Here is a 25,962-nt window from a genome sequence, read left to right as displayed (position 1 = left end):
TTTTTCCTTTATGACCTGTTCTCTGTTTATAGGCTGTTCCTGGCTTTGGCTTTAATAATCTGTCAGATAAATCTCTCTGTGTAAACGCAGCCTAACAAATATCTGGCAGCAGTTGATTTAAAAAAATAACTTTTTTTTTTTTTTTTTTATAAACTTGATTTGAAGTCCTTTCCAGTAACAAAGATGGCGCCCGGTGCCTGTTACGTGTGACGTCATAGCGCAGTAAGCCCCGCCTCTCACGCTCCGCTTTACCTGCAGTGACCACTGGACGTGCTGTGCGGCTAGTGACCCGGTTGTGTGACCCGGCGGCCCGCTCTCCCAGTATAGGAGCACAGGCCCCATGTGCGCCCTCAGTGCCCGCGCCCGGGGGATGCGGCTGCACTATGTAGTCAGCTGTCAGCCAGCAGCACGGGGTCTCCACCCCGGCCACTCCCCCTCACGTGCTGCCGGGTGTCAGTAGGTGCAGTGTAGGGCACAAGTTGTCCGTCCCGGGTGAGAAGCAGGACCGGCACCATGCTGCTCTCCGCCGTGCTGCACACCTACTCCCTGCGCTACATGCTGCCCGCCGCCGTCATGCTGGGCACGGCGCCCACTTACCTGCTGGCATGGGGCTGCTGGAGGGCCCTGAGCGCCCTGCTGCCCGAGAGACTGTACCGGCGGGGGGACGACCGGCTCTACACCGTCTACCAGAGCATGGTGCTCTTCTTCTTCCAGCAGTACACCGGGGTGCAGGTCAGGGAGCTGCGGGGGGATCACGTGGTGGTGGGGGGCCCGGGGCGGGAGAGGGGCCCGTCAGATGCTGCTGACACGTGTGCTGCTGCTAGAGCAGTATACTGTATATACCAGTGTGTGCTATATACCAGAGTGATATACACCAATGTGTACTATATACCAATATCATATATACATGTATACCAATGTGTACTATATACCAATATCATATATACATGTATACCAATGTGTACTATATACCAATATCATATATACATGTATACCAATGTGTACTATATACCAATATCATATATACATGTATACCAATGTGTACTATATACCAATATCATATATACATGTATACCAATGTGTACTATATACCAATATCATATATACATGTATACCAATGTGTACTATATACCAATATCATATATACATGTATACCAATGTGTACTATATACCAATATCATATATACATGTATACCAATGTGTACTATATACCAATATCATATATACATGTATACCAATGTGTACTATATACCAATATCATATATACATGTATACCAATGTGTACTATATACCAATATCATATATACATGTATACCAATGTGTACTATATACCAATATCATATATACATGTATACCAATGTGTACTATATACCAATATCATATATACATGTATACCAATGTGTACTATATACCAATATCATATATACATGTATACCAATGTGTACTATATACCAATATCATATATACATGTATACCAATGTGTACTATATACCAATATCATATATACATGTATACCAATGTGTACTATATACCAATATCATATATACATGTATACCAATGTGTACTATATACCAATATCATATATACATGTATACCAATGTGTACTATATACCAATATCATATATACATGTATACCAATGTGTACTATATACCAATATCATATATACATGTATACCAATGTGTACTATATACCAATATCATATATACATGTATACCAATGTGTACTATATACCAATATCATATATACATGTATACCAATGTGTACTATATACCAATATCATATATACATGTATACCAATGTGTACTATATACCAATATCATATATACATGTATACCAATGTGTACTATATACCAATATCATATATACATGTATACCAATGTGTACTATATACCAATATCATATATACATGTATACCAATGTGTACTATATACCAATATCATATATACATGTATACCAATGTGTACTATATACCAATATCATATATACATGTATACCAATGTGTACTATATACCAATATCATATATACATGTATACCAATGTGTACTATATACCAATATCATATATACATGTATACCAATGTGTACTATATACCAATATCATATATACATGTATACCAATGTGTACTATATACCAGTATCATATATACATGTATACCAATGTGTACTATATACCAGTATCATATATACATGTATACCAATGTGTACTATATACCAGTATCATATATATACACTAGTGTGAACTGTATATACCAATATCATATATACATGTATACCAATATCATATATACCACTGTGTACTATATACCAGAGTGATATATACCAATGTGTACTATATACCAGTATCATATATACTAGTGTGTACTGTATATACACCAGGGTGTACTATATACCAATATATATACCAGGGTGTACTGTATATACCAGGGTGTACTATATACCAACATCATACACTAGTGTGTATGTACTGTATATACCAATATCATATATACCAGGGTGTGCTATATACCAATATCATTTATATATATATATATATATATATATATATATATATATATATATATATTATATATATAATATCAGGGTGTACTATATACCAGTATCATATACATCTGTGTATACTCTATACACCAGTGTGTACTGTATATACCAAAGTGTACTATATACCAGTGTATACTCTATATACCAATATATATACCAGTGTGATATATACCAATATATATACCAGTGTGATATATACCAATATCATATATACCAGTGTGTACTGTATATACCAATGTGATATATACCAGTGTGTAGAGGCTGTCCTCCTCCACCAGTGTGGTATATACCAGGGTGTATTATATATACCAATATTATATATACCAGTGTGTAGAGGCTATCCTTCTCCATCAGTGTGATATATACCAGTATGTAGAGGCTATCCCCCTCCACCAGTGTGTATTGAATTATACCAGTGTGTGTACTATATACACCAGGAAATAATACACCACTTCCTACAGGACATACAGAAGCTGATTAGTACTGGATTATTATTATTTTTTTTGGTGAACAACCCTTTTGTTTCTTATTAGCAACACAGACGGGGGGTGATTTACTGTAGTTTATCTAGGGGCTGGTGTAGGGTCCCTCATACACTGTGATGTAGCTGTGTGTAGCAGCTTCAGGGATTTGTCCTCTCTGCGTGGTCTGCCTCTCATTGCTGCTCTGGGATGTGTCCTCTCTGCGTGGTCTGCCTCTCATTGCTGCTCTGGGATGTGTCCTCTCAGCGTGGTCTGCCTCTCATTGCTGCTCTGGGATGTGTCCTCTCTGCGTGGTCTGCCTCATTGCTGCTCAGGGATGTGTCCTCTCTGCGTGGTCTGCCTCTCATTGCTGCTCTGGGATGTGTCCTCTCTGCGTGGTCTGCCTCTCATTGCTGCTCTGGGATGTGTCCTCTCTGCGTGGTCTGCCTCTCATTGCTGCTCTGGGATGTGTCCTCTCTGCGTGGTCTGCCTCTCATTGCTGCTCTGGGATGTGTCCTCTCTGCGTGGTCTGCCTCTCATTGCTGCTCTGGGATGTGTCCTCTCTGCGTGGTCTGCCTCTCATTGCTGCTCTGGGATGTGTCCTCTCTGCGTGGTCTGCCTCTCATTGCTGCTCTGGGATGTGTCCTCTCTGCGTGGTCTGCCTCTCATTGCTGCTCTGGGGTGCCCTGTGCTCCAGCATTGTCCTGGGACTAAACCATGGAGAGAAGCATAGCCGGAATCTCCTGTATTGCTGGGTGTGTACCTATCAGTGATGCCGGCTATCTATGCCCTGTAGGGCCGGGAGGTGACCTTGGCTTTAGGGAGTGTCTGGCTGCTTTTTCATTGTTTTGCTTGGGGACTGTGTATACAAGACCGGCATAAGTTGTACTGTGACACATTAGTCAGAGAGAGAGGAACCTAGACAGAGCCCTTATGTACCCTGTATAAGTCATTGGGGTATAGACCAGGGAACCTGGGGCCCTCCAACTGCTGCAAAACTAATATTTATGCTTTAGGGGCACTTTTTCTTTCAAATCAACTGGTTTCAGACAGTTATATAGATTTGTAATTTACTTCTATTTAAAATTCTCAAATCTTCCCATACTTATCAGCTGCTGTATGTCCTGCAGGAAGTGGTGTATTCTCTCCAGTCTGACACAGTGCTCTCTGCTGCCACCTCTGTCCATGTCAGGAACTGTTCAGAGCAGTAACAAATCCCCATAGAAAACCTCTCCTGCTCTGGACAGTTCCTGACATGGACAGAGGTGGCAGCAGAGAGCACTGTGTCACACTGGAAAGAATACAACACTTCCTGCAGGACACACAGCAGCTGATAAGTATGGGAAGACTTGAGAATTTTAAATAGAAGTACATTACAAATCTACACATATAGCCAGGGTTAACATGATCCCTGATGCAACAATTGTGCAATGTTAAGTCAATTAGAACGTTGATATAAATGTGTCCTAGTGATCTAGGTAACACAGGCTGCATCTGTATATGACTTTCTGAAACCAGATGATTTGAAAAAAAAAAGCTAAAGCCATTTCCTTATATACATAAGCGGCTCCCGTTCTTGTCCTGAGGATAGCGCGCATTCTTGGCACACGCTGCAGCTTGCCGTATACAGATTAGCAACAGACGGCTAAGAGTTATATGGAGGGGGGAGGGGACGGCTCTAACTATCATTTCTGGTGACTTCAGGATGCCCTGTCCTGTGTGTGTGTGTATATATATATATATATATATATATATATATATATATATATATATATATATATATATATATGTATGTATATATATCTCTATATCTATCCGGACTATATATGGCCTTTCTATCAGTATATGCCATTTGTCCCCCGGTTACCCCCCCTGTAACCCCGTCCCTTTGGCTGCTTTCCCTATGCTCAGCTGCAGTGGATACAGAATATCCGCTATGCTGCCTCCTATACACTATATAGACACTAAACACAATATCCTGCACTCCTTCCTCACTGTAACAAACCTTCAGAAGTTCCCCTCCAGCACTAAGCAGTGAAACATGGGAATCCAGCCTTTACTCTCAGCCAAAAGCATGCAGTCTGCGCAAGCTGTTTCTCTGCTCTCCCTGCTCATTCATCCCCCTCTGCCCACCCCTTTCCATAGGCTTTCATGGGCAGTATATATAGAGACTGTTACATGGGCCGATTACCAGCAGCGATTATCACTAAGTGACAGTGACCAGGCAAACGCCTGATCCTCCGCTGATCGTGTCTGTCATTGTCTTTTTTTTTTTTTTTTTGCAGAAACCAATAGTCCAGGCGATTTTAAGAAACTCTGTAATTGGGTTTATTAGGCAAATCTGCCATTATCTGCATTTAAAAAGACTTTCCCCAGGTCCCCCCCCCCTCCCTCCTCTCTCTCATTCACTGCTCATTATCAGGAAATCTCCACATCAGTCGAGCCCTGTGTAACTTATGGAATGGGGAGGGGGGAGGAGGGGGATTAGTCAGCAGCAGAGAGCAGAGAACAAAGGATTACACAGTGGGACCTGTGTGAAAGCCGTTCATCAGAGGTCAGTGCTGATTTCAGAGGAGATAGCTGGTGATGTAGCTGTAAATTAATTCTTTGTCCTGTTTTGGTGCCTCATCTCCCTCCACCCCTCCCCTCCGAATAAGAGAACCATGAAGACGGGGGAGAGCTTCAAACTGCTTTTTCATGATAAAAATACATTTTTCTGCTAATATACCCAATTACAATTAAAATCGCCTGTACTGTTGATATCTGCAAAAAAAATTTAAACGACAGCGACACTTTAAAATGAATCTGCACATCTTCCTCTGTAGCTGATAACAATAAAGCGAACCTGACTGCACACACATGTATATATCGGGCTCTGTGATCTGTATATATCTGTGCTGTCAGTTTCCAGATCACAGGCAGCAGTGTATACTTACCATCCACACTGCTTGTGATCCGACTGTATTTTCAGGCTCCGCCTCCTGCAAAATGATTGACAGGAGGCTGTGGAGAAAACTACTAACTGCACCGGAATGGCCCCGAGGAGAAAGGTAAGAGACATGGCTTCCTCTTCGGCGTCTCCTGTGCAATAGGGACATATCATCAGGTTAGATTCATCTGACCTGCTGATATTTCCCCTTTAAGGATCTGCAGATGCATATTTTTCTTGCTGTTTGAAAACTCCCCGTTCACCTGGGCTGCGCTTTTGCTGCAGATTCTTAATGCAAGTTCAGCGAGCAAAAAAAGTGTCTGAAAGTGTGTGCCGGAGGCCTCCCATAAAGGCTGCATGCTGAGCCGGCCTCCTTAGGCCTCAGAGCCACATTTAGCCAGATTTACAAGGTTGTTGAGTCGCCCTTGCTGATCCCTTTTTCCCCTTTGACCTCTGTGTATGAGTTACACTCAGCATTGTGACCCTGGTCCTCAGTAAGTACGGTTGGTGCCCTGCGGGGGTGATGTTATCATCTGACCCATCAGGAGATACTTGTCTCACTCTGTCTGTGTCACCGCGTCCTTAAACCCATCATTTGCGTTACTGTTAATTTTTATTTTGTTTGGCAAAAGACGATGTGTCGGGCAGAGCCGCTGGATTTACACTGGGTAATGGTTAACTATTTGTTCACCTTAGCCACATGGCTTTGCTGAGTCTGCACAAATCAGTACTGGAAAATTTAGGGTCACTGTAGTTTCAGAAAAAATTAGCCATTTCATAGAGACGTCAAAAGTTTTGATCAGTCCGGTTCTGAATGTTCAGACTTATACCAATTGGGAGGTAGAGCGCTGCAGCGCGTCCTCTCCCCGCTCTGGGTCAGTGTGATCAGTCGGGCTCCATTATAATCCCTACTGATCATGTGACACAGAGGCAGGAGAGGACCATGCTTAACGCAGTTCGCTCTATCTCCCATTCGCAGACCCGGACCAATAAAAACGTACTTTTTGTCTAGCCTGGATACACTTACATATAAACCTAAATCATCAGGGCACCCCTTTAAACCCTTATTGCACTCTAACCATTGTAAGGGAGCGTTCACATCATGTTTATTTTTTGTCTCCTTTTATGCCATTAAGCGTTAACAGATATATTGACAGTAAGGCTGGGTTCACACTGCGTTTTTGCAATCTGTTTTTTGAAAAAAATGGATTGCAAAAACGGATGCATTTGTGTGCATCCGTTTTGATTCGTTTTTCCATTGACTTCCTTATAAAAAAAGGATCAAAACGGATCCGTTTTTTTTCTTTTTTGACGGGCACAAAAACGTTGCTGACACTATTTTTTTTTTTTTTTTTGTCCGTAAAAAAAAAAAACGGATCCGTTAAACGTATGCTAAAAACGCAGTGTGAACCCAGCCTAACCGTTGCCTAACAGTGGCGTCTGTCACCAAGATGCTAACATGGGATCCTTCAGCAGATCCTGAGTTCTCGTGCCATATCTTAAACAGATGCCATTATAACGTGTGGGTACAGATGTCACTATTGGGCATCCTTACTCAAAGCAGGGATGGGGAACCTCCAGTGCTCCAGCTGTCGCAAAACTTATAATTCTCATCATACCTGGACAGCCAAAATGTTGGCTTTTGTAGCTTTTTTTTAAAGGGGGTACTCAAGTGAAAATCTTTCTCCTTCAATACAACTGGTTTCAGAAAGTTATATAGATTTGTAATTTACTTCTATTTAAAATTCTCCAGTCTTCCAGTACTTATCACCTGCTGTATGTCCTGCAGGAAGTGGTGTATTATTTTCAGTCTGACACAGTGCTCTCTGCTGCCACCTCTTTCCAGAGCAGTAGCAAATCCCTCTCCTGCTCTCCAGATTAGAAAGAATACGCCACTTAATGCAGAACATACAGCAGCTGATAAGTACTGGAAGACTTGAGTCTTTTTAATAGAAATAAATTACAAATCTATATAACTTTATTTTGGTGAACTACCTCTTTAATGTGTGTTGTACTTTAGTGCACAGGCTGAAGCAGCTCCTAGATTCGTGCTCTTCCTTTCAGCTGTAAGGAACGTTCTGTTAGGGCAAGGAGACACATGGCACCTTTCATATATCCTCCTTTCTTACAGAACATAGAAAATGCTTTTATTCTGTCACTAGGTTTATCCCACCTAAAGGGTCTGTTCACACTGAGTAAAACAGGCAGAATTCCGCACAAAGCCTCTGCCGTGGACTCTGAATCCCGGCTCTGCTCATGAGGCATCGATTCCGCTTTTACTCAGTGTGAACATACCCTAAATGAGGGCAACATGAACTAGTGACAGAAAGGCGGAACAGATGTGTATTACTTACATCTTTCTGTTCAGCCGTTCTCCTAATATGCAGTAGAATAGGATTCTTGCCACACCCCTCCCCCGCCCTCCAGCTGCTGATTGACAGCGTACTACCTAAACCCAGCATGGATAGATAACTGCCAATCCGCAGCTAGTGGGCGGAGTTTTCTGCTTCTCATGAATATCCAGGACTACTGGGCTCATGCACATAATGGAGAGGACTACTTATTGTCCATGTTATTCAGGAGGAGATCTCTGGATCAGCGGCACAGAACAATGTAAGTGATACATCATTCTGTTCAGCTTCTCTGTCATTAGTATATGCTAGCCTTGGATAGGGTTAGCTAATCCTACTGAGAGAGTCTCTTTAAGGCAGTATTCCCACATTCCGTGTTTCGCGTGGATGTGGAAGGCCTGTACTGGAGTCTTTCCCCACACTGCAGCATCTCTGATATGATGCTGAGAGCGGAGGAACCGTATGGATATGCGCTGCGCTGTGATGACAGAGTAGGCTCTTTTTAATAAAGATAAAGAAGGTGCCCTGAACTAAAAAAAAAAAAAAAAAAAAGTGCGGTGTTTGTGCTAAAACCTTTGAGAAGTTGTCAGTCCTCTGTGTCTTCTAATTCCTCTAGGAGACCATGTGTCTTTGAATTGGCAACAGGGGGCAAGAATGCAGTTAACAGCCTCAAGGGACAGGAGTTACTATTAGATACAGTCATAGGGGACAGGAGTGACTATTAGATGCAGTCATAGGGGACAGGAGTGACTATTAGATGCAGTCATAGGGGACAGGAGTCACTATTAGATGCAGTCATAGGGGACAGGAGTGACTATTAGATGCAGTCATAGGGGACAGGAGTGACTATTAGATGCAGTCATAGGGGACAGGAGTGACTATTAGATGCAGTCATAGGGGACAGGAGTGACTATTAGATGCAGTCATAGGGGACAGGAGTGACTATTAGATACAGCCACAGGGGACAGGAGTGACTATTAGATACAGCCACAGGGGACAATCAGGGCACAAAGGGTTTAATGTGTGTGTTATACGCACTGCTGTTCTCTGGTCTCTGAACTGCAATAAAATGCATAGAAATAATATCATAGAATAAGAGGTTGTCTCATGATTATCATACCCTCTGTCCATATCCAGGTCTGTTGGAGGGACTGCTGCCCTTGTGTCTATTTTCATCCATGTCATACATTGTGCAAGAGTAAGGCCTGACTGATCATGGGTTCACTTGGCAAAATCAGCTAAAAGCAGAAAATGGGGAGATGAGCTGATCGCTCTGGGGTTGTCTGATTCATTTCTTAGCTGTACCTTGTATGTGTATTTGGTGACCAAGCATCAGTCTGTAAAGGGGTACTCCAGCAATTTATTTTTCTCTTTAAAAGCAAGCTGGTGTCAGAAAGTTATAAAGATTTGTAATTTACTTTTATTGAAAAATCTCAAGTCTCCCAATGCTGCCACCTCTGTCCATGTCAGGAACTGTCCAGAGCAGGAGAGGTTTTCTATGGGGATTTGCTGCTGCTCTGCACAGTTCCTGACATGGACAGAGGTGGCAGCAGAGAGCACTGTGTCAGACTGGAAAGAATACACCACTTTCTGCAGAACATAAAGAAGCTGATAAGTACTGGAGATAAGGACTTTATATTTTAATTTACTTTTATTTAAAAATCTCACTTCCTGACATTAGTTTATTTGAAAGAAAATTGCCGGAGTACTCAAATTTTTATTTAGAAATATAAAATATCCACAGAATGACATGAGAAGTGTGAGAATGATTTATGTGGTCAGTCAGGAGATTTCCGTATCTTCCCCTGCCTGCCTTTACTGAGAAGTGGGATGTATTCTCCTTTGTGTCCATGTTATACTGGTATATTGTTATAACTGGTATATTGTTATACTGGTATATTGTTATACTGGTATATTGTTATACTGGTATATTGTTGTACTGGTATATTGTTGTACTGGTATATTGTTGTACTGGTATATTGTTGTACTGGTATATTGTTGTACTGGTATATTGTTGTACTGGTATATTGTTGTACTGGTGCATTGTTGTACTGGTGCATTGTTGTACTGGTATATTGTTGTACTGGTATATTGTTGTACTGGTGCAGCGCCTTTTCATATTCTATTCATGACTGCTTTTAGCTCAGTATAATGTCCATATACTAAAATCTGTTTTGTTTTGTTTTGTTTGTGTTTTTTTTGTCAGGTAGTAATTTATGGAGAGTTGCCAAAGAAGGAGAACATTCTGTATGTATCGAATCATCAATGTACAGGTCGGTATATGATAGCGGTACGGTTGTGTTCACATTACGATATAACAGCATGTTGCACATACACTTTGGCAGTCTGTCACAATGAGATGTCTGGAGTGTTTAATATGGCACTCACTATATTGTACACTATTGGTATTTTCTTATTTTCTCGTAATATTTATACTTTAAGGATAGATTCACTTATAACGTATTGTAGTCATAGAGGCTTTCCCATAGATCGGCGCTCGCTTAGTGGGCCTGTTACACGGCCCAATAATCGTTTAACGAGGGCTGCAGGGACATTGTTACCGATGTCCTTGCAGCCCTTGTTTAAACTGCATACATACCTATCCAGGTTGCAGGGCTCCTCTTCCTCTGTACTTCTCCCCGGGTCCCGCGCCCTCCAGCTTCAGAGTGGCTTGTCTCCGCTCCAGGCCGCTCGGCCAATCACAGGCCGGGACCGCCGTGGCCGGTCAGCCTGTCAGCTGACACAAGCTGCTGTAAAGCTGGAGCGCGCGGGACCCGGGGAGAAGTACAGAGGAAGAGGAGCCCTGCAGCATGGATAGGTATGTATTCCTCTTTTCATATAGTCAGCGTCGGCCATGCACCGCTATTAAACGTAGCGATGTGCGGTCGGCGCCCGATGATCATAGGTCAGAACCTATATAAACGATCAGCCGATAACAACGCTCATCGGCTGATCGCTGTGTTTATTACACGGAACCATAATCGGCCGGATAGGGCCGATTATCGTTCCGTGTAATAGTACCCTAGGTCCTAAGTAGGCTGAAGTATGGGAGGGGGAACTAAGGAGGTATTACGGACAGGTGCACTTTAGGAGGTCGAGAACGCCTCTTCATTGTATGCAATAGAAGCCGTTTTGGAAGCACAGCTGGGTAAATGAAAGGTTCCAGGTGTCTCCTTATCCTAACAGCTTTTACCAGTGTCAGCTGTTTGGAATGTGAATTGCAGCTGACAGATTCCCCTTAATTAAAAAGAAGAAAAAAAAAAAACATTAAAGTCGGTGCATGTACTGTCATGGTCATTGTTGATTTTTCCAGCCTGGATGTATTCAACCATTGACCAGTCAGATCCATTTTCAGAACGTATACCTGTGTTTTCCAGAACTCCAACTTAAATACACAAATATGTTCTGGAAATTACCATTAAAATCAATCAATCCTATGCCAGTACGTGCGCATGTACATATGTCGACAACCCATCTTTAGACGGACATATATTAGCAACCATGTTACAGCTGCAACATCAAGGTCAACATAGATGGGATGTTTCTTTGCCTTCAGAAAGGAGGTTCAGGAGCGAGGGTTTTGAACACAAGAACAAGAGGACACGATCTAAGGTTAGTTGAGGCAAAGATTAGAAGCAACGTGAGAAAATATTCAAGTAGATGCCTGAAATAAACTTCCACCAGATGTGGTTGGTAAATGTACCGTAGTTAGAGCTGAACGTGCCTGGGATTACCAGATATCTGTCCGAAGATAAAAGTAATAGAAGGGCAGAGTAGCTTTTCAGAAGTCAATAGTACAAGCAAATATAAGAAATTGTAGTAGTTCTTAGGGTGGGTTCATACTGAGGAATTCTCGCAGATAATGTCCGAAATTCCGCTGTCTGTCCACACGCATGGCCACGCGCCTTTCCGACGGCTCCATAGACACCATTCTATGGGCCGCCGTATTCCGCTATCCGCCGAAAGAAGTGACATAGAATGGTGTCTATGGAACCGACAAAGGCGCGTGGCCGTGCGTGTGGACAGACAGCGGAATTCCGGACATTATCCGCAAGAATTCCGTAGTGTGAACCCACCCTTAGGGTCCTATTACACAAAGGATTTTTTTAACGATAAATGATCGCAAACGAGATTGTTTATAGTTAACCTGAAATCTTTCACCATATTACAGAGAATGATGGTCGTTAGTTACGATCGTTACTGTGATCGTTTATTCCTTCTGATTCCAGCAAAACAATGAACAATGTGCAATTACACTAAACGGTTAGTGAACAAATGCGGAACTTGAGCGAACGAATATGGAATTACAGCGAACGATTAACGATAATTTTAGGTTAAAATCTTAAGTCAACAATCAACGACACTTGAACGATTTTTCGAACGTTGCCTGCAATCACACAGAACGATTATTTATTATTATTTTTTTATTTTTCTGTGTTCGCAACCCCACCTCCCCTCTCACTTATCTGCTCATCACTAAAGGTCCTTTCACACTATGGAATTTTCACAGAATTTCAAGCAGCGGACCCCGCTTGAAATTCTGTGCAAATTCTGAAGTGTGAACGGATCCCAAAGGTGGGGGGGTACACAATCACAGTTCTCTCCCATCTTCCCCATACACATAAACGCTCAGTATGGTGGAATGTTCCTGTGTTGGTTGTCTATGGGGAGTGGTAACCTCAGCAAGACCGATCTCTCCGTGAGCGCCTGCCTCCGCTGGGAATCGCGCTTGCCTCCGCTCAAAGAATTGACATGTCAATTCTTTGAGCGAAGGCGCCCTATACATAACATTTGACACAGTGAAGCAGGCAAAATTCTGCGTGGAGTCTACTTAGAATTTGTGCCTGTTTTTCTCAATTTGAACATACCCTAAGAGAAAGCCGTCAGCAGCTGAGTGAGAAGGAAGCGCTGACAGCAGACAGATTGTATGCAGGATATAGTAATGGCTGTGCAATAATACACAACTTTCTCTTGTCTTTTTGACAGTTGACTGGATCGTTGCAAACATGATGGCGATACAGCAAAATGCACTGGGCCACGTCCGATATGTTCTGAAAGACGGCCTAAAGTTTCTTCCTCTTTACGGCTTGTATTTTTACCAGGTAATAGAAGTTGTAAACAAGTCTTTATGTGGAAGTAGAGAAGAATCCAAATTTAGCCAGAACCCGTAAAAACGAAAGTAGGTTTTAATAACTGGAACAAAGGCCATAATATGTGCAGTCACATTTTAGGCAGAGTTTACATCCTCATAGGTTGTTATATTAGTTGTATGCAGCAAGATTGTCTGATAAAATGTTGACAATAAAGATTGGGCGATGTAACCGTACAATAGAAGCGAATTGCTACATTCGGCAATCTGCTTATTAGCCTGCAGCTTTTTAAGGGTCCTATTCCACGGGCCGAGAAGGGCCCGATCAACGATGTAAACGAGCGCAGATCTGCTATATCGCCGCTCGTTCACTGGGCCTATTCCACGGCCTGATCGTTGAGCGAGGGCTGCAGGGACATCGTTACCGATGTCCTTGCAGCATCATACATTACCTGTCAGGTCTTCTCCTCCGATCCGTCTTCCTCCCCGGGTCCGGCGCGCTCTGCCTTCAGAATGGCCTGTCAGCTCACAGTCCCGGGTCCCGGCCTGTGATTGGCTGAGCGCTCCCTCAGCTGACAGGCCATTCTGAAGCTAGAGCGCGCGGGACCCGGGGAGTAAGATGGAGCGGAGGAGAAGACCTGACAGGTAAAGTATGGTGCTGCTTCTCAAATCGTCAGTCGCCCGCTATTCAACCGTAGCGATGCGCGGTGGGGGAACGATGATTTTAGGTCTGGCCCTAAATGAACGATCAGCTGATGACACGATCATCGGCTGATAGTTCTCTCTATTTCACAGAGCGATAATCGGCCGAATGGGGATGATTATCGTTACTGTGGAATAGGGCCCTAAGTCCGTACCACTCCACTCCAAAAGCTGGATCCAGTCCTGGAAACTTCTCCCAGCTTCTCTTCTATCCAGCTTTTCCGGGAACCTAGGACGAAGCGACACAAACTTCAAAGGCAGCCGGATTGCCGATCTAACATAGCGATTTGCTTCATTTGTACTGTTATATCGCCCATCTCTAGTTGACAACATTAAGGAAACTTAATGAATTCCATTAAAGTTAAAGGGGTCTGTCAGGCACTGTTAGTATCTTTTATGACTGATCTGGCATTGATGCTGTTGCAGAAAGAAATATTGATGTGACTATATACCTAAATATATTGGTGTGACACTACAGAAGCCATAGTAAAAGAGCTTCCTTCTGTACTGACAAGGCTGTCCCCCCCCATTCCCGTTCACTTCTCTGTTGCAGAGAAGCAAAGTAAAGACAGGATTGCTGTGTCCAATATAACCTATGGAGGGGGGGGGAAGAAAAGCCTTTGCTTAGTCAGTTTTAACCTATTGAGGGTCCGAGGAGGTTGACTGAACAGGACAGAACCAGCACTGCCATTTGTAGACTGATGATCCACATAAAATCCTGGAGTCACATGTCAGACTGCTCAGTGCTGGTCTGGGAACTTGGTGAGGTAAGATTGTGAGATGTTGTGCTGTGCTGGCTCCTATACTGCAAACTGCACAGGCTGGTTCTCTCCTCTCCTTGCTCACTCATCCCCCTCCCCCCTTCATAGGTTATATTGGACACAGCAAACCAGTCTTCACTTTGCTTCTCAGCAACAGAAAAGGAAAGGGAAGGGGGGCAGGTGGGATAACTGCCTAGTTGGTACAGAAGAAAACTCTTTTGCCTAATAAAACCTATTACAGAGTTTCTTATCATTTGTACTATTGATTTTTGCTGAGTTTTTTTAAAATGACTCTTACACTTTAAGGCAGGGTGCACCAATGAACTCAAAGGGTTGACGTGGTCGTGCACTGCCTGTGTGCCAGACGTAGAAATCTTCTCCAGCTATGTGTTGGAATAGATTTCTGACATACCTTCTGGCACTTTCTGGAGTGACTTATAGAAAATCAGCCAGGTTATTAGAGGCCACACCCTCCCATTACAGGGGTACTCCGACGAAAACCTTTTTTCTTTTGAATCATCTGGTTTAGATAGTTATATTTATTTGTTATCTGCATCCATTTAAAAAATCTCCAGTCTTCCAGTACTTATCGGCTGCTGTATATCCTGCAGGAAGTGGTGTATTCTCTTCAGTCTGACACAGTGCTCTCTGCTGCCACCTCTGTCCATGTCAGGAACTGTCCAGAGCAGGAGAGGTTTTCTATGGGGTTTTGCTACAGCTCTGGACAGTTCATGACATGGACAGAGGTGGCAGCAGAGAGCACTGTGTGAAACTGGAAAGAATACACCACTTCCTGCAGCACATACATCCGCTGATAAGTATGGGAAGACTTGAGATTTTTAAATAGATTTTAAAGAGATTTTTTTTTTTGCCGGAGTTTCCCTTTAAACCTGCATAGCTGGTGCAAGAAGGAATAATTTGCAATTTTTTGTGCTAGATTCAGCTGACTTATGTATGTAAGAAAACTTACCTAGAGCCGTCATAAATCCCACACATTTCTATAACTCCTACAAAGTTTGCATGGAGCATCAGGGCACACCGCTCCTCACCACAGTCACACAGATTTATAAGCAGCCTAGTAGGTCGGTTGTACATATATTTCAATGGGATTTACAAGAAGTCGGTGAATTAATAGCCTGTGAAACTCCTTGTGGTTGTGTGAAATAGGGTGTGCTTTATGTTCCCATCTACCGTTATTAATGCAGCCGTCCTTCCTGACAGCACGGGGGGATTTATGTGAAGAGAAGTGCCAAGTTTAATGAGACGAGGATGAAAAACAAGCTGCAGTCCCAGATGAAGGCAGAGACTCCAGTAAGTTCCTATGTGGAATATAGTCTGTTTGGTTGATGGATTTTGTATAATTCATTGTTGCACATACTTCCCTTTTGCTATAAACCTTAACTTCCAGTTACCAGAAAGTATCCTACTGTACATAGAAGCCGCGTACTGATAATGTCATCAGCATGCAAGTGTCATAGAGCTTGGCGGTCAGACTTTCACCCCTCCAGCTGTTGCAAAAAATACGATTCCCATCATGCCTGAACAGCCAAAGCATGTTTGACACCCGTGCCATTGATTCGTAAATAACTTCTGTTTAAAAATCTCAATCCTTCCAGTACTTATCAGCTGATGTATGCCCTGCAAGAAGTGGTTTATTCTCTCCAGTTTGACACAGTGCTCTCTGCTGCCACCTCTGTCCATGTCAGCAACTGTCCAGAGCACGAGAGATTTTCTATTGGAATTTGCTGCTGCTCTGGACAGTTCCTGGCATGGACAGAGGTGGCAGCAGAGAGCACTGTCAGACTAGAAAGAATACACTACTTCCTGCAGGACATCCAGTCTTCCAGTACTTATCGGCTGCTGTATGTCCTGCAGGAAGTGATGTAATATTTCCAGTCTCTCTGCTGCCACCTCTGTCCATGTCAGGAACTGTCCAGAGCAGTAGCAAATCCCCATAGATAACCTCTCCTGCTCTGGACAGTTCCTGACATGGACAGAGGTGGCAGCAGAGAGCACCATGTCAGACTGGAATGAAAACTCTACTTCCTGCAGGGTATACAGCAGCTGATAAGCGCTTGAGGTTTTAGTTTTTTTGTTTTTGTTTTTTTCAATAGTTCATTTTTTTACAACTCCTGTATAACGTTCTGACACCAGTTGATTTATTTATTTTTCCTCCGGACTACCCCTTTAAGACCCTGACTGATCAGTAGAAGGAACATGGAGAAGCGCTGTTTCTCCCTGGTGTGTACAGGCTCTATAGGCACAACAGCTGAGAGAGATGGCATTCAGACTAGTGCTTCTCCCCAGTCAGTGGGGGTCTTGGCCAAAGTTTTTATGGTCTTTATGATGTCAAGTGTTCTGAAATGAGAGGTAGGCTTAAAATGTACAACGGTCTGCAGATCATGGAATGAACACTTATCTGTAACGCGACTCTCTGCATCATAATTCACTATAATGTACTGAGCTCTCGAATAGCCAGAGGACTGCGCTACTGTCTTGTAGTGCTCTGACCTTTCAGGAGCTTACTGCATTTGTAAGAGATTTGTAATTAAAAAAAAAAATCTCCAACCTCCAGCTGCTGTATGCTCTGCAGGAAGTGGTGTATTTTGGTATTTTGTTCATTCTGACAGAGCTCTCTGCTGCCACTTCTGTCCATGTCAGGAACCGTCCAGAGCAGTAGCAAATCCCCCATAGAAAAACGTCTTTTGCTCTTCAGATTGGAAAGAATACACCACTTCCTGCAGGACATACAGCAGCTGATAAGTACCGGAAGGCTTGAGATTTTCTTTTTTGATAGAAGTAAATTACAAATCTATGGCACCAGTTGATTTGAAGGAAACAGCATCACGCCTGTCCTCGGGTTATGTGTAAGATTATGACTGATGCAGTCACTTCAATAGGACTGAGCTACAAGACCAGGTATAAAGGAAATAAAAATAAATTTCTCGGCACTCATCAATAATTGGTGAGTGCCGAGAAATTTATTTTTATTGTCTAAACAGGACTTGTTCCTATCTACGTGGACCACCGGAGAGTCCAGAGTGCCGAACTGAACTTGTGTGCTTGATCTCAGGTATAAAGGGAAGACCAGAGGGGTGCTGTTTCTGGACTACCCCTTTAACCCGTCAGATCCTCTCTTTCCCTTGGATATTATAAGCCCTGTTAGCCGCCTTTGCTACCAGCTGTCTAATGTTCCTGACCATCTGTAATTTCCCTGTTATGCCCCCGGTGTGGAGAAACATGTGCTCTCTCATTGCATATATTAACTCTAAATGAAATGACACAAAAATAGTTTTATTTTTGAATAATTCAATCAAGATCTTGTGCTGTAAGGCTTAGACGCTCAGGCAGGTCTGTGAGGAAAATAAGTTCCTTGTGTGCCATATATACACAGTGTAATAGGGTTATGAAGGGCGAGATTTATCAAACATGGTGTAAAGTGAGACTGGCTCAGTTGCCCCTAGCAACCAATCAGATTCCACCTTTCATTCCTCACAGACTCTTTGAAAAATGAGAGGTGGAATCTGATTGGTTGCTAGGGGCAACTGGGCCAGTCTCACTTTACACCATGTTTGATAAATCTCCCCCTTCATAACCCTATTACACATACTGTCCACCTACTTTTGTGTGTTTATATGTTGCAGTAAAATTATAGAATCAGGGATTTAATTAAATCCTGGGAAATGATGAAGTGGCCAAGCCGTTCCATCATTTTCCTGAAGAAAGTCAAGGATCTGATCAGTGGAATGGAATTCTATCATTTCCCCCCTTGCAACAAACAAGTTCCTTACTGCCTGTCGGGAGGTCCTGGACGGGGAGCAGAGCATCTACTTGCACGCACAGCGGAGAGCGGCACCGGACAGCGGAAGGTCCTCTCTGGATCTCCCGGCAGGGCATATGGATGGGGAGAAGAGTGGCGGCTCGCAGGCACGGTGGTGGACGGCCCCGGGAAGCAGAAGGACCTACCAGCTGGCAGAGCGGCATGCACCGGACCTCTCATTAATAACAAAAACACAATAAGTAGTCCTCTCCATTATGTGCATGAGCCCAGTAGTCCTGGATATTCATGAGAAACAGAAAATTCTGCCCACCAGCTGCTGATTGGCAGTTACCTATCCATGCTGTGTATAGGCAGTCAACTGTCAATCAGCAGCTGGGTGGAGGGGTGTGGCAAGAATGCTATTCTCCTGCATATTAGGAGAACGGATCAACGTAATGATTTAGTAATACACTGATCTTTCACTAGTTATGCTGCCGATCTGCGCTTGTTTAAATTATTGGCCGTTTAATAGGACCCTTGGGTCTTAACAGAGTCTATAGAATGTTGTTGGAAAAGTACCTGCTTGGTAATTCAGTGATATCTGATGGTGTCCTGACGCCAACATGGCGGTGTACCCTATCGGATAAGATGTACATCATGTTCTCAATTTTGTTTTTCTGGTCAATAATAAATTTGGATGCTACTTAATTTTCCTCTCGCATCTTTAGCCATGTACATTAAATTTGATAGTTGATACTCGTTGTGCCAGATGACATTTCCCATGACTTTTCCTGAAGATTGTAACTAAATTCTTCACATTATTTTACTTTTTATACTTGATGTCATAGCGATTTCTCGGTGTTGTTGGCTTCATGTATCACTGGACGACATTTGATAAATCCCAGTTGTTTTATTTTCCCTAATATTAGTATCTCAGTAAATCAGATTGCTTGGGGCTTCATAGACTGGAATCTTTGCTCATGGGGAGCAGTTACAGAAACTAAGGGCTTTATATATGACAAATTTAAAGAGACTGTCAGTAGGTTTATGCTGTCCTATCTCAGGAGAGCTAGTGACAGAAGCTGAACAGAATGATGTATCACTTACATCCTGCACGTCCTGTGCAGCTGATCCAGAGATCTCCTCCTGAATTACATGGACAATAAGTAGTCCTCTCCATTATGTGCATGAGCTCAGTAGTCCTGGATATTCATTAGAAGCAGGAAACTCCACACACCAGCTGCTGATTGGCAGTTATCTATCCATGCTGTGTAGAGGCAGTCACCTGTCAATCAGCAGCTGGGGGCAGGGGTGTGGCAAGAATCCTATTCTCCTGCATATTAGGAGAACGGCTGAACAAAATGATGTAAGTAATACACCGATCTGTTAAGCATCGCAGGGAGACCACTTGAAGCAGGATAGAAGTAGAGAAAAAGGACATTGAGAAAGAGAAATAGAAAGAGGAGAGAAAAAAAGGGGGGGGGCATGGTGGAGGAGGCCAACACATAGACGCTGCCAAGCACAACACCAGGCCCCTAACAGGTTGCACAGGATGAGGTTAAGAATCGCCTCCCCCCGGACCCTAGGACTGAGTAAGCGCCCACCCCCACACCAGTTTGGGAGAGCCGGTCTTAGCCTGAGTCTCTGAGAAGAGCAGCATAGTCGGGCGAACCCTTGAAGTCCATCCAGGCTGACCATGTCTGAGCGAACTTCTTGTTAGTGTCCGGCAAGGAGGATGTAAGGTCCTCATTGAGTATCAGGTCATTTACCTTGGAAATCGACAGCGATATCGGTGGGGGGGTCGTTTTCTTCCAATACTGTGGAATTGCACGCTCTGGTGGCTGCGACCAGGAAGCGCAGTAGAGATTTTTTTCTATTTCTGAGTTAGGATACTACAGTGATGTAGAAGGAACAATGGCGGGGATGATTCCAACGTCCATTTAGTAACTTGACTTTTTTTTTTAATTCAGAGTGGAGAGTGGACGTGCTGCAGCACATCTTCTCCCGCCTCGTTCTCCCAATCGGTTCGGGTATGAACACTCAGACCTGGACTGATGTCTGGACATGTCTCTGAAAAGTTGTTTTTTTTTGTCAGGTCATTGACATTTTAAAGTGACAAACATTTTATTCAATGTCAAATATCATAGTTGAACTTGTACCAAGTTAAATATTTTTGCACATAGTCATTTAGCAAACTCATTGCCCTCTCCTGATAGGCTGCTCTTTTCATCCTATTGTTACCAGCTCATTGTCTAGGTTACGGACCACCACTCTGCTCTAAGAACAGTCTGGCAGCTGTGTATGTGCATGTATAGCTGTAGTGTGCATAGGTCTTAGGGATCCACATTGTGTTGACTGTATCTACATGCCGGGCTGGAGTGGCCTTTGTGCAAAAATGCAACTTTATATCAAAATCCTAAATCCCAACTATAATAAAAATAATAATTAAAAATAATAAAATTTATAATAAAAATTAAACATAATAAAATATTATTTATCTGTATAGCGCCAACAGATTCCACAGCACTAACAACTACATGTTATTTTCTTAGTACATATGCAAATACTTTGTTTTTCCATAAAATGGACTACAAAAAGGTAGTGTGAACCCAGGCTGAGTGTATTTTTTAGAGACCTAACTCCTACATGAAGTGTGGCCTTATTTGTCTGTATGTAATGCAGGGTGATTGTAGATGCTCTTAGACGCCAAGTGAAGTGTAGTTGGACTTAGTTTAGCTGCTTCTAAGCTTCTGTTATACTCACAAGACTTGTATATAAGAGGCCTAGTTCTCAAAATTAAACAAACATTTGCAGACAAATCCGTAGATGAAAAGACCCGGCGTTCTCCAAAGATTATTCCGGGTAAAGTCACTGGGGAACGTGCCAGGATATTGTGTCCTGGGGCTGTATGTTAGTAGGTTACATGTGTAGATCTGCATCTATAAACTGCAATACACCTGTACACCTGCGGCTTGTCTCTCTATAAGATCACTTCCCACTAGAGCAGATTTCACTGTGATGTGTTCTCTATTCCTTCTGTGTATATTGACCCTATATTTGGGTGGTTAACTCCGATATGTTGCATTTACAACATTAATGCTATTCTAATGCACACAAGATAATATGCTTACCAGTGTGCTAGACCAGATGTATCTTAAAGGGGCACTCTGGCGAAAATCTTTTTCTTTCAGATCAACTGGTGATAAAAAATTATATAGATTTGTAACTTTTATTTAAATATCTCCAGTCTTCCAGTACTTACCAGCTGCTGTATGTCCTGCAGGAAGTGGTGTATTCTTTCCAGTCTGACAGTGCTCTCTGCTGCCACCTCTGTCCATGTCAGGAACTGTCCAGAGCAGTAGCAAATCCCCATAGAAAACCTCTCCTGCTCTGGGACAGTTCTTGATATGGACAGAGGTGGCAGCAGAGAACACTGTCAGACTGGAAAGAATACACCACTTCCTGCAGGGCAAAAAGCAGCTGATAAGTACTGGAAGACTGTAGAATTGTAAATAGAAGTAAATTACAAATCTATTTAAATTTCTGAAACCAGTTAATGTGAAAGAAAAAGATTTTCGCCAGAGTACCCCTTTAAGATCATACGTTTTATTTATTTTTATTTTTGCATGTCTATTTAAGAAATACATATTTGTTAAACCCTTTACCGACTATTGTTTTGCCAATAATATTATAAAGCACAAGAAAAAAATCAGTTTTACTTGTTGTTTTTGCGTTTTACAGATGTACCTTGTGATTTTCCCAGAAGGAACACGGTACAACCCTGATATACCGAAGGTTATTGCGGATAGTCAAGATTTTGCTATAAAAGAAGGTAAAAATTCTAAAAGTCCATTCACATGGGAGGTTGTGTGATCTGGTAGGCAGCAGATGCTGTTGTATTATATAACCAATCTCTTTCTTTGTACCATGCAGCTGCTATAGCTAACATGTTCCATGAACCAGTGGAATCCATTGATTCATCTTTCCTCGTGCCAACCATAGAGGACTGTGGCCCTTTATTCCTGACACATTGGGAGTTTGATAACAATTGATCATAATTTACGTTGCATACCTGAAGGCTTACAGCAGGGGTACTCAATAACTTTTAGTGAAGGTCCGCTTACCGGGGTCTATTGTCAGGTGAAGGTCCGAGCTGAACATCAGTAGGAAACGTGTTTTGTTACTTTTCACAAACGTTGTTGAACTATTTACATACAGAATTGCTACTTATTAGTGGGAAAACTGGCATTTTTTTTTTCTCTCACCGGCCCTTATATAGCCCCCCTGTGCGCCCCCCCAGTAGTATATAGCCCCTTTGTGCACTCCCCCTCCCATATAGTATACCATAAAAAAAAAAAAACATTTATACTCACCTGGGTCTCGGCGTCTCATCTTCTCTTCCCCTCTTGTGGCCGCACTGCAGCCGTCACTAGAGGCGCCTCTCCTCTTGTCCTGGCGTCGGCGCTCGAGTGACTCGAGAAACCAGAGGCAGAGTGCGGCCTCTTGTGACCGCTGTGGCCACAAGAGTGACTGACAGGGAGGAAGCCAATAGCTCCCCCTCGGTCAGCGATCGTTACGAGCGCTCATAGTTCATGTGCAGAGCGCAGCTCAGTATACAGCTATACTGCGCTGCAGCAGGGGTCCGGACAGCTGACCTCCGCGGTCCGCGTTCAGACAGCGGTCTGTCAGTTGAGGACCCCTGGCTTACAGCATACAGTCCTTTATGGCCAAGTGACCTGTCTTCTGAAAATGGACTCTAGCCTACCAAAACAGAGTAAACTCTGCATCTCTGTCTGAACTTATTGGACGTCTTCATCACAAATGTGTCTATTTTGGGTAAACCATTTAAACCCCAGCAGCGTTCTCCCTACACTTACCATATACGTGCTGAGTGTTTATGGCTCTGTGGCCAAGGACTGACTCTCTTATTTCAAGCGAGTTTTTGTTGTTCCAGAACTTTGCAATTTGGCTGAAGAACACAGGCATTCTTAGAACCATTGTTGTCGGTCTCTGGTATACTTCTGCGCTGGGGCCTTTTTATATTAAGGAATGTGAAGTAGTTATTTAAAACAGGATATTGGAGTCAAAGCAGACGTGTACTGTACATTGTGCCCCAAAATAAGCAGCCGAAAACTGTTCTATCAGAGGCAGACACGCAGAATGGTCATAGAAAGTATATCGGGGAATTTGCCTTCAAGTCGGAGCGTTTATCTTACGGCTTAGCGTCCGCTAGGAAGGAAACAAACTTATCCTTAACTAACCTCGAAGTGACAGTAATAAATTAGTAACTCAGTCATCATCTACAAGAAAAACACGCCTGTGTCTGTTTAATATTACCGGCTTCCATATCTAGGTGCAGTGAGCTCTAAGCATCTTTCCCATGCCTGTATACTGTCAGCTCTGTATGTGACTGAAGGTAAAAGTGAGCTGCACACATCTCTCCTCCTCCTTTTCCTGTGTGATTGTAGTTCTATTATCCTCCCTGAATTAAGTTACGACTTTCATAGATTGCAAGCTCTTGCGAGCAGGGCCCCCGCTCCTCAGGTTTGATGGTTACATGTGTGTCTGTGCTGAAAAATATATGTTGGCGCTATATGAAATGATTGCAATAGACGTTCTGTGAAGGTTCGCACAGGACAGAAACGCAGCAGGAGAAAAGGTTTAGTATGAGTTGTGACTTATTGAGTCATCTTTGCTCATTCTGGTTAAAGGAGAAGTCTGGCGAAAATTTTTATTAATGTATTGTATTGCCCCGAAAAGTTATACAAATCCCCAATATACACTTATTATGGGAAATGCTTATAAAGTGCTTTTTTCCCTGCACTTACTACTGCATCAAGGCTTCACTTCCCGAATAACATGGTGATGTCACTTCCCGAATAACATGGTGATGTCACTTCCCGAATAACATGGTGATGTCACGACCAGACTCCCAGAGCTGTGCGGGCTGTGGCTGCTGTAGAGGATGATGACAGGGGGATGTTCAGTGTCCCTCCAGTGCCCTGTGTCCCCTTGCCATCATCCTCTCCAGTAGCCAGAGCCCCTACAGCTCTGGGAGTCCGGTCGTGACATCCCCATGTTATCCAGGAAGTGACATCACCATGTTATCCAGGAAGTGACATCACCATGTTATCCAGGAAGTGACATCACCATGTTATCCAGGAAGTGACATCACCATGTTATCCAGGAAGTGACATCCCCATGTTATCCAGGAAGTGACATCCCCATGTTATCCAGGAAGTGACATCCCCATGTTATCCAGGAAGTGACATCCCCATGTTATCCAGGAAGTGACATCCCCATGTTATCCAGGAAGTGAAGCCTTGATGCAGTAGTAAGTGCAGGGAAAAATATAAGCATTCACTGTAAGTGTATACTGGGGATTTGTATCACTTTTTGGGGGCGATACAATACTTAAAGGAGAAATCCAGCAATTTTTTTTTTAAGGTTCCTATAACACGGAGAAATATGCAGAATCAGGCAGATTATCGCTCCGCATAATAAAGAAAAAAAAACCACACATAACCTTTATGTATCGCCATGTTCGTAATGACCTGTACTAAACTATAATTTTATCTCGCTTGGCACTGGAACCAAAAAATAACCAAACGTGCCAGAATTGCTAATTTTTGTAACCTTACCTCCAAAAAAAAAGTGAACTAAAAATGGACCAACAAAATCTACAGCTCATCCTGGGAAAAAAAAACAAGCCCTCACATAACTCCGTCAACTGAAAAACAATTTTGGATTTTTATTTTTTTTCCACAGGGTTTTCCCAAGATTACAGTTTATGGCGTTAGTTAAGTGATTTCTGAGGATCGGCTACTGTGACCCTGACTGATCGTGTAGATGAGGGTCCTGAGTGCCCCTTTGAAAATGTAGCAGCACTATGCATAACAAACTGCGGTTGGCCAGTTGGCCTACACGACCACCGCTTCACTCCAATAGCACTTAGGATCCCCGTCACTGTTATCGGTAGGGTTCCAGCACCGTGACTATAAGATCCTGGTGGGCTGTCGCAGGTATCTGGAGTCATGGTGACTGCCATAAATCTTACTGCTGCCGGAGGGTGAAGATCCAAAGAGCGAACATGGTGATCGAGATGATCAATTGGGTTCAAGTCTGGGAAATTGGGTGGCATGGGTAGTACCTGAAAAGTTTGTTCATCCCAGGAAAGACAATCGGCATGTATAGGGGTGCGTGGCCTGCAAGGTTAGATTTATACCCACATCAATATGCCATGTAGTGTTTCCATATAACTAATTGTATTATGCATTGTATCTTCTAGGACTTCCAGTTCTTACACATGTGCTAACGCCCCGTGTTAAGGCGACTCACATAGCCATTGAGACCATGCAGGACTACTTGGAT

At 43.0% G+C, this 25,962-nt stretch overlaps 1 protein-coding gene across 2 annotated transcripts in view; it reads left to right on the top strand.

Annotated features, from left to right (window-relative positions):
* Window positions 1–247: 247 nt before the first annotated feature.
* The window catches only part of AGPAT5 (1-acylglycerol-3-phosphate O-acyltransferase 5), a 37,490-nt gene continuing 11,775 nt past the window's right edge, over window positions 248–25,962 (top strand). The window contains exons 1-6 of one of the 2 annotated variants that reach the window (XM_069973440.1): window positions 248–732; window positions 10,486–10,552; window positions 13,266–13,381; window positions 16,053–16,142; window positions 22,333–22,423; window positions 25,880–25,962. The exon at window positions 25,880–25,962 is cut by the window's right edge and continues 79 nt beyond it. In XM_069973440.1, the coding sequence (XP_069829541.1) occupies window positions 514–732; window positions 10,486–10,552; window positions 13,266–13,381; window positions 16,053–16,142; window positions 22,333–22,423; window positions 25,880–25,962 (666 nt within the window). In that variant the 5' untranslated portion in view covers window positions 248–513. The remainder of the gene's footprint in view (window positions 733–10,485; window positions 10,553–13,265; window positions 13,382–16,052; window positions 16,143–22,332; window positions 22,424–25,879) is intronic. The other variant, XM_069973441.1, reaches the window with a different exon arrangement.

This window comes from Dendropsophus ebraccatus, chromosome 6, assembly GCF_027789765.1.
Source record: "Dendropsophus ebraccatus isolate aDenEbr1 chromosome 6, aDenEbr1.pat, whole genome shotgun sequence".
Classification (NCBI taxonomy): domain Eukaryota; kingdom Metazoa; phylum Chordata; class Amphibia; order Anura; family Hylidae; genus Dendropsophus; species Dendropsophus ebraccatus.
This window is presented reverse-complemented; position numbering and strand designations above follow the sequence as displayed.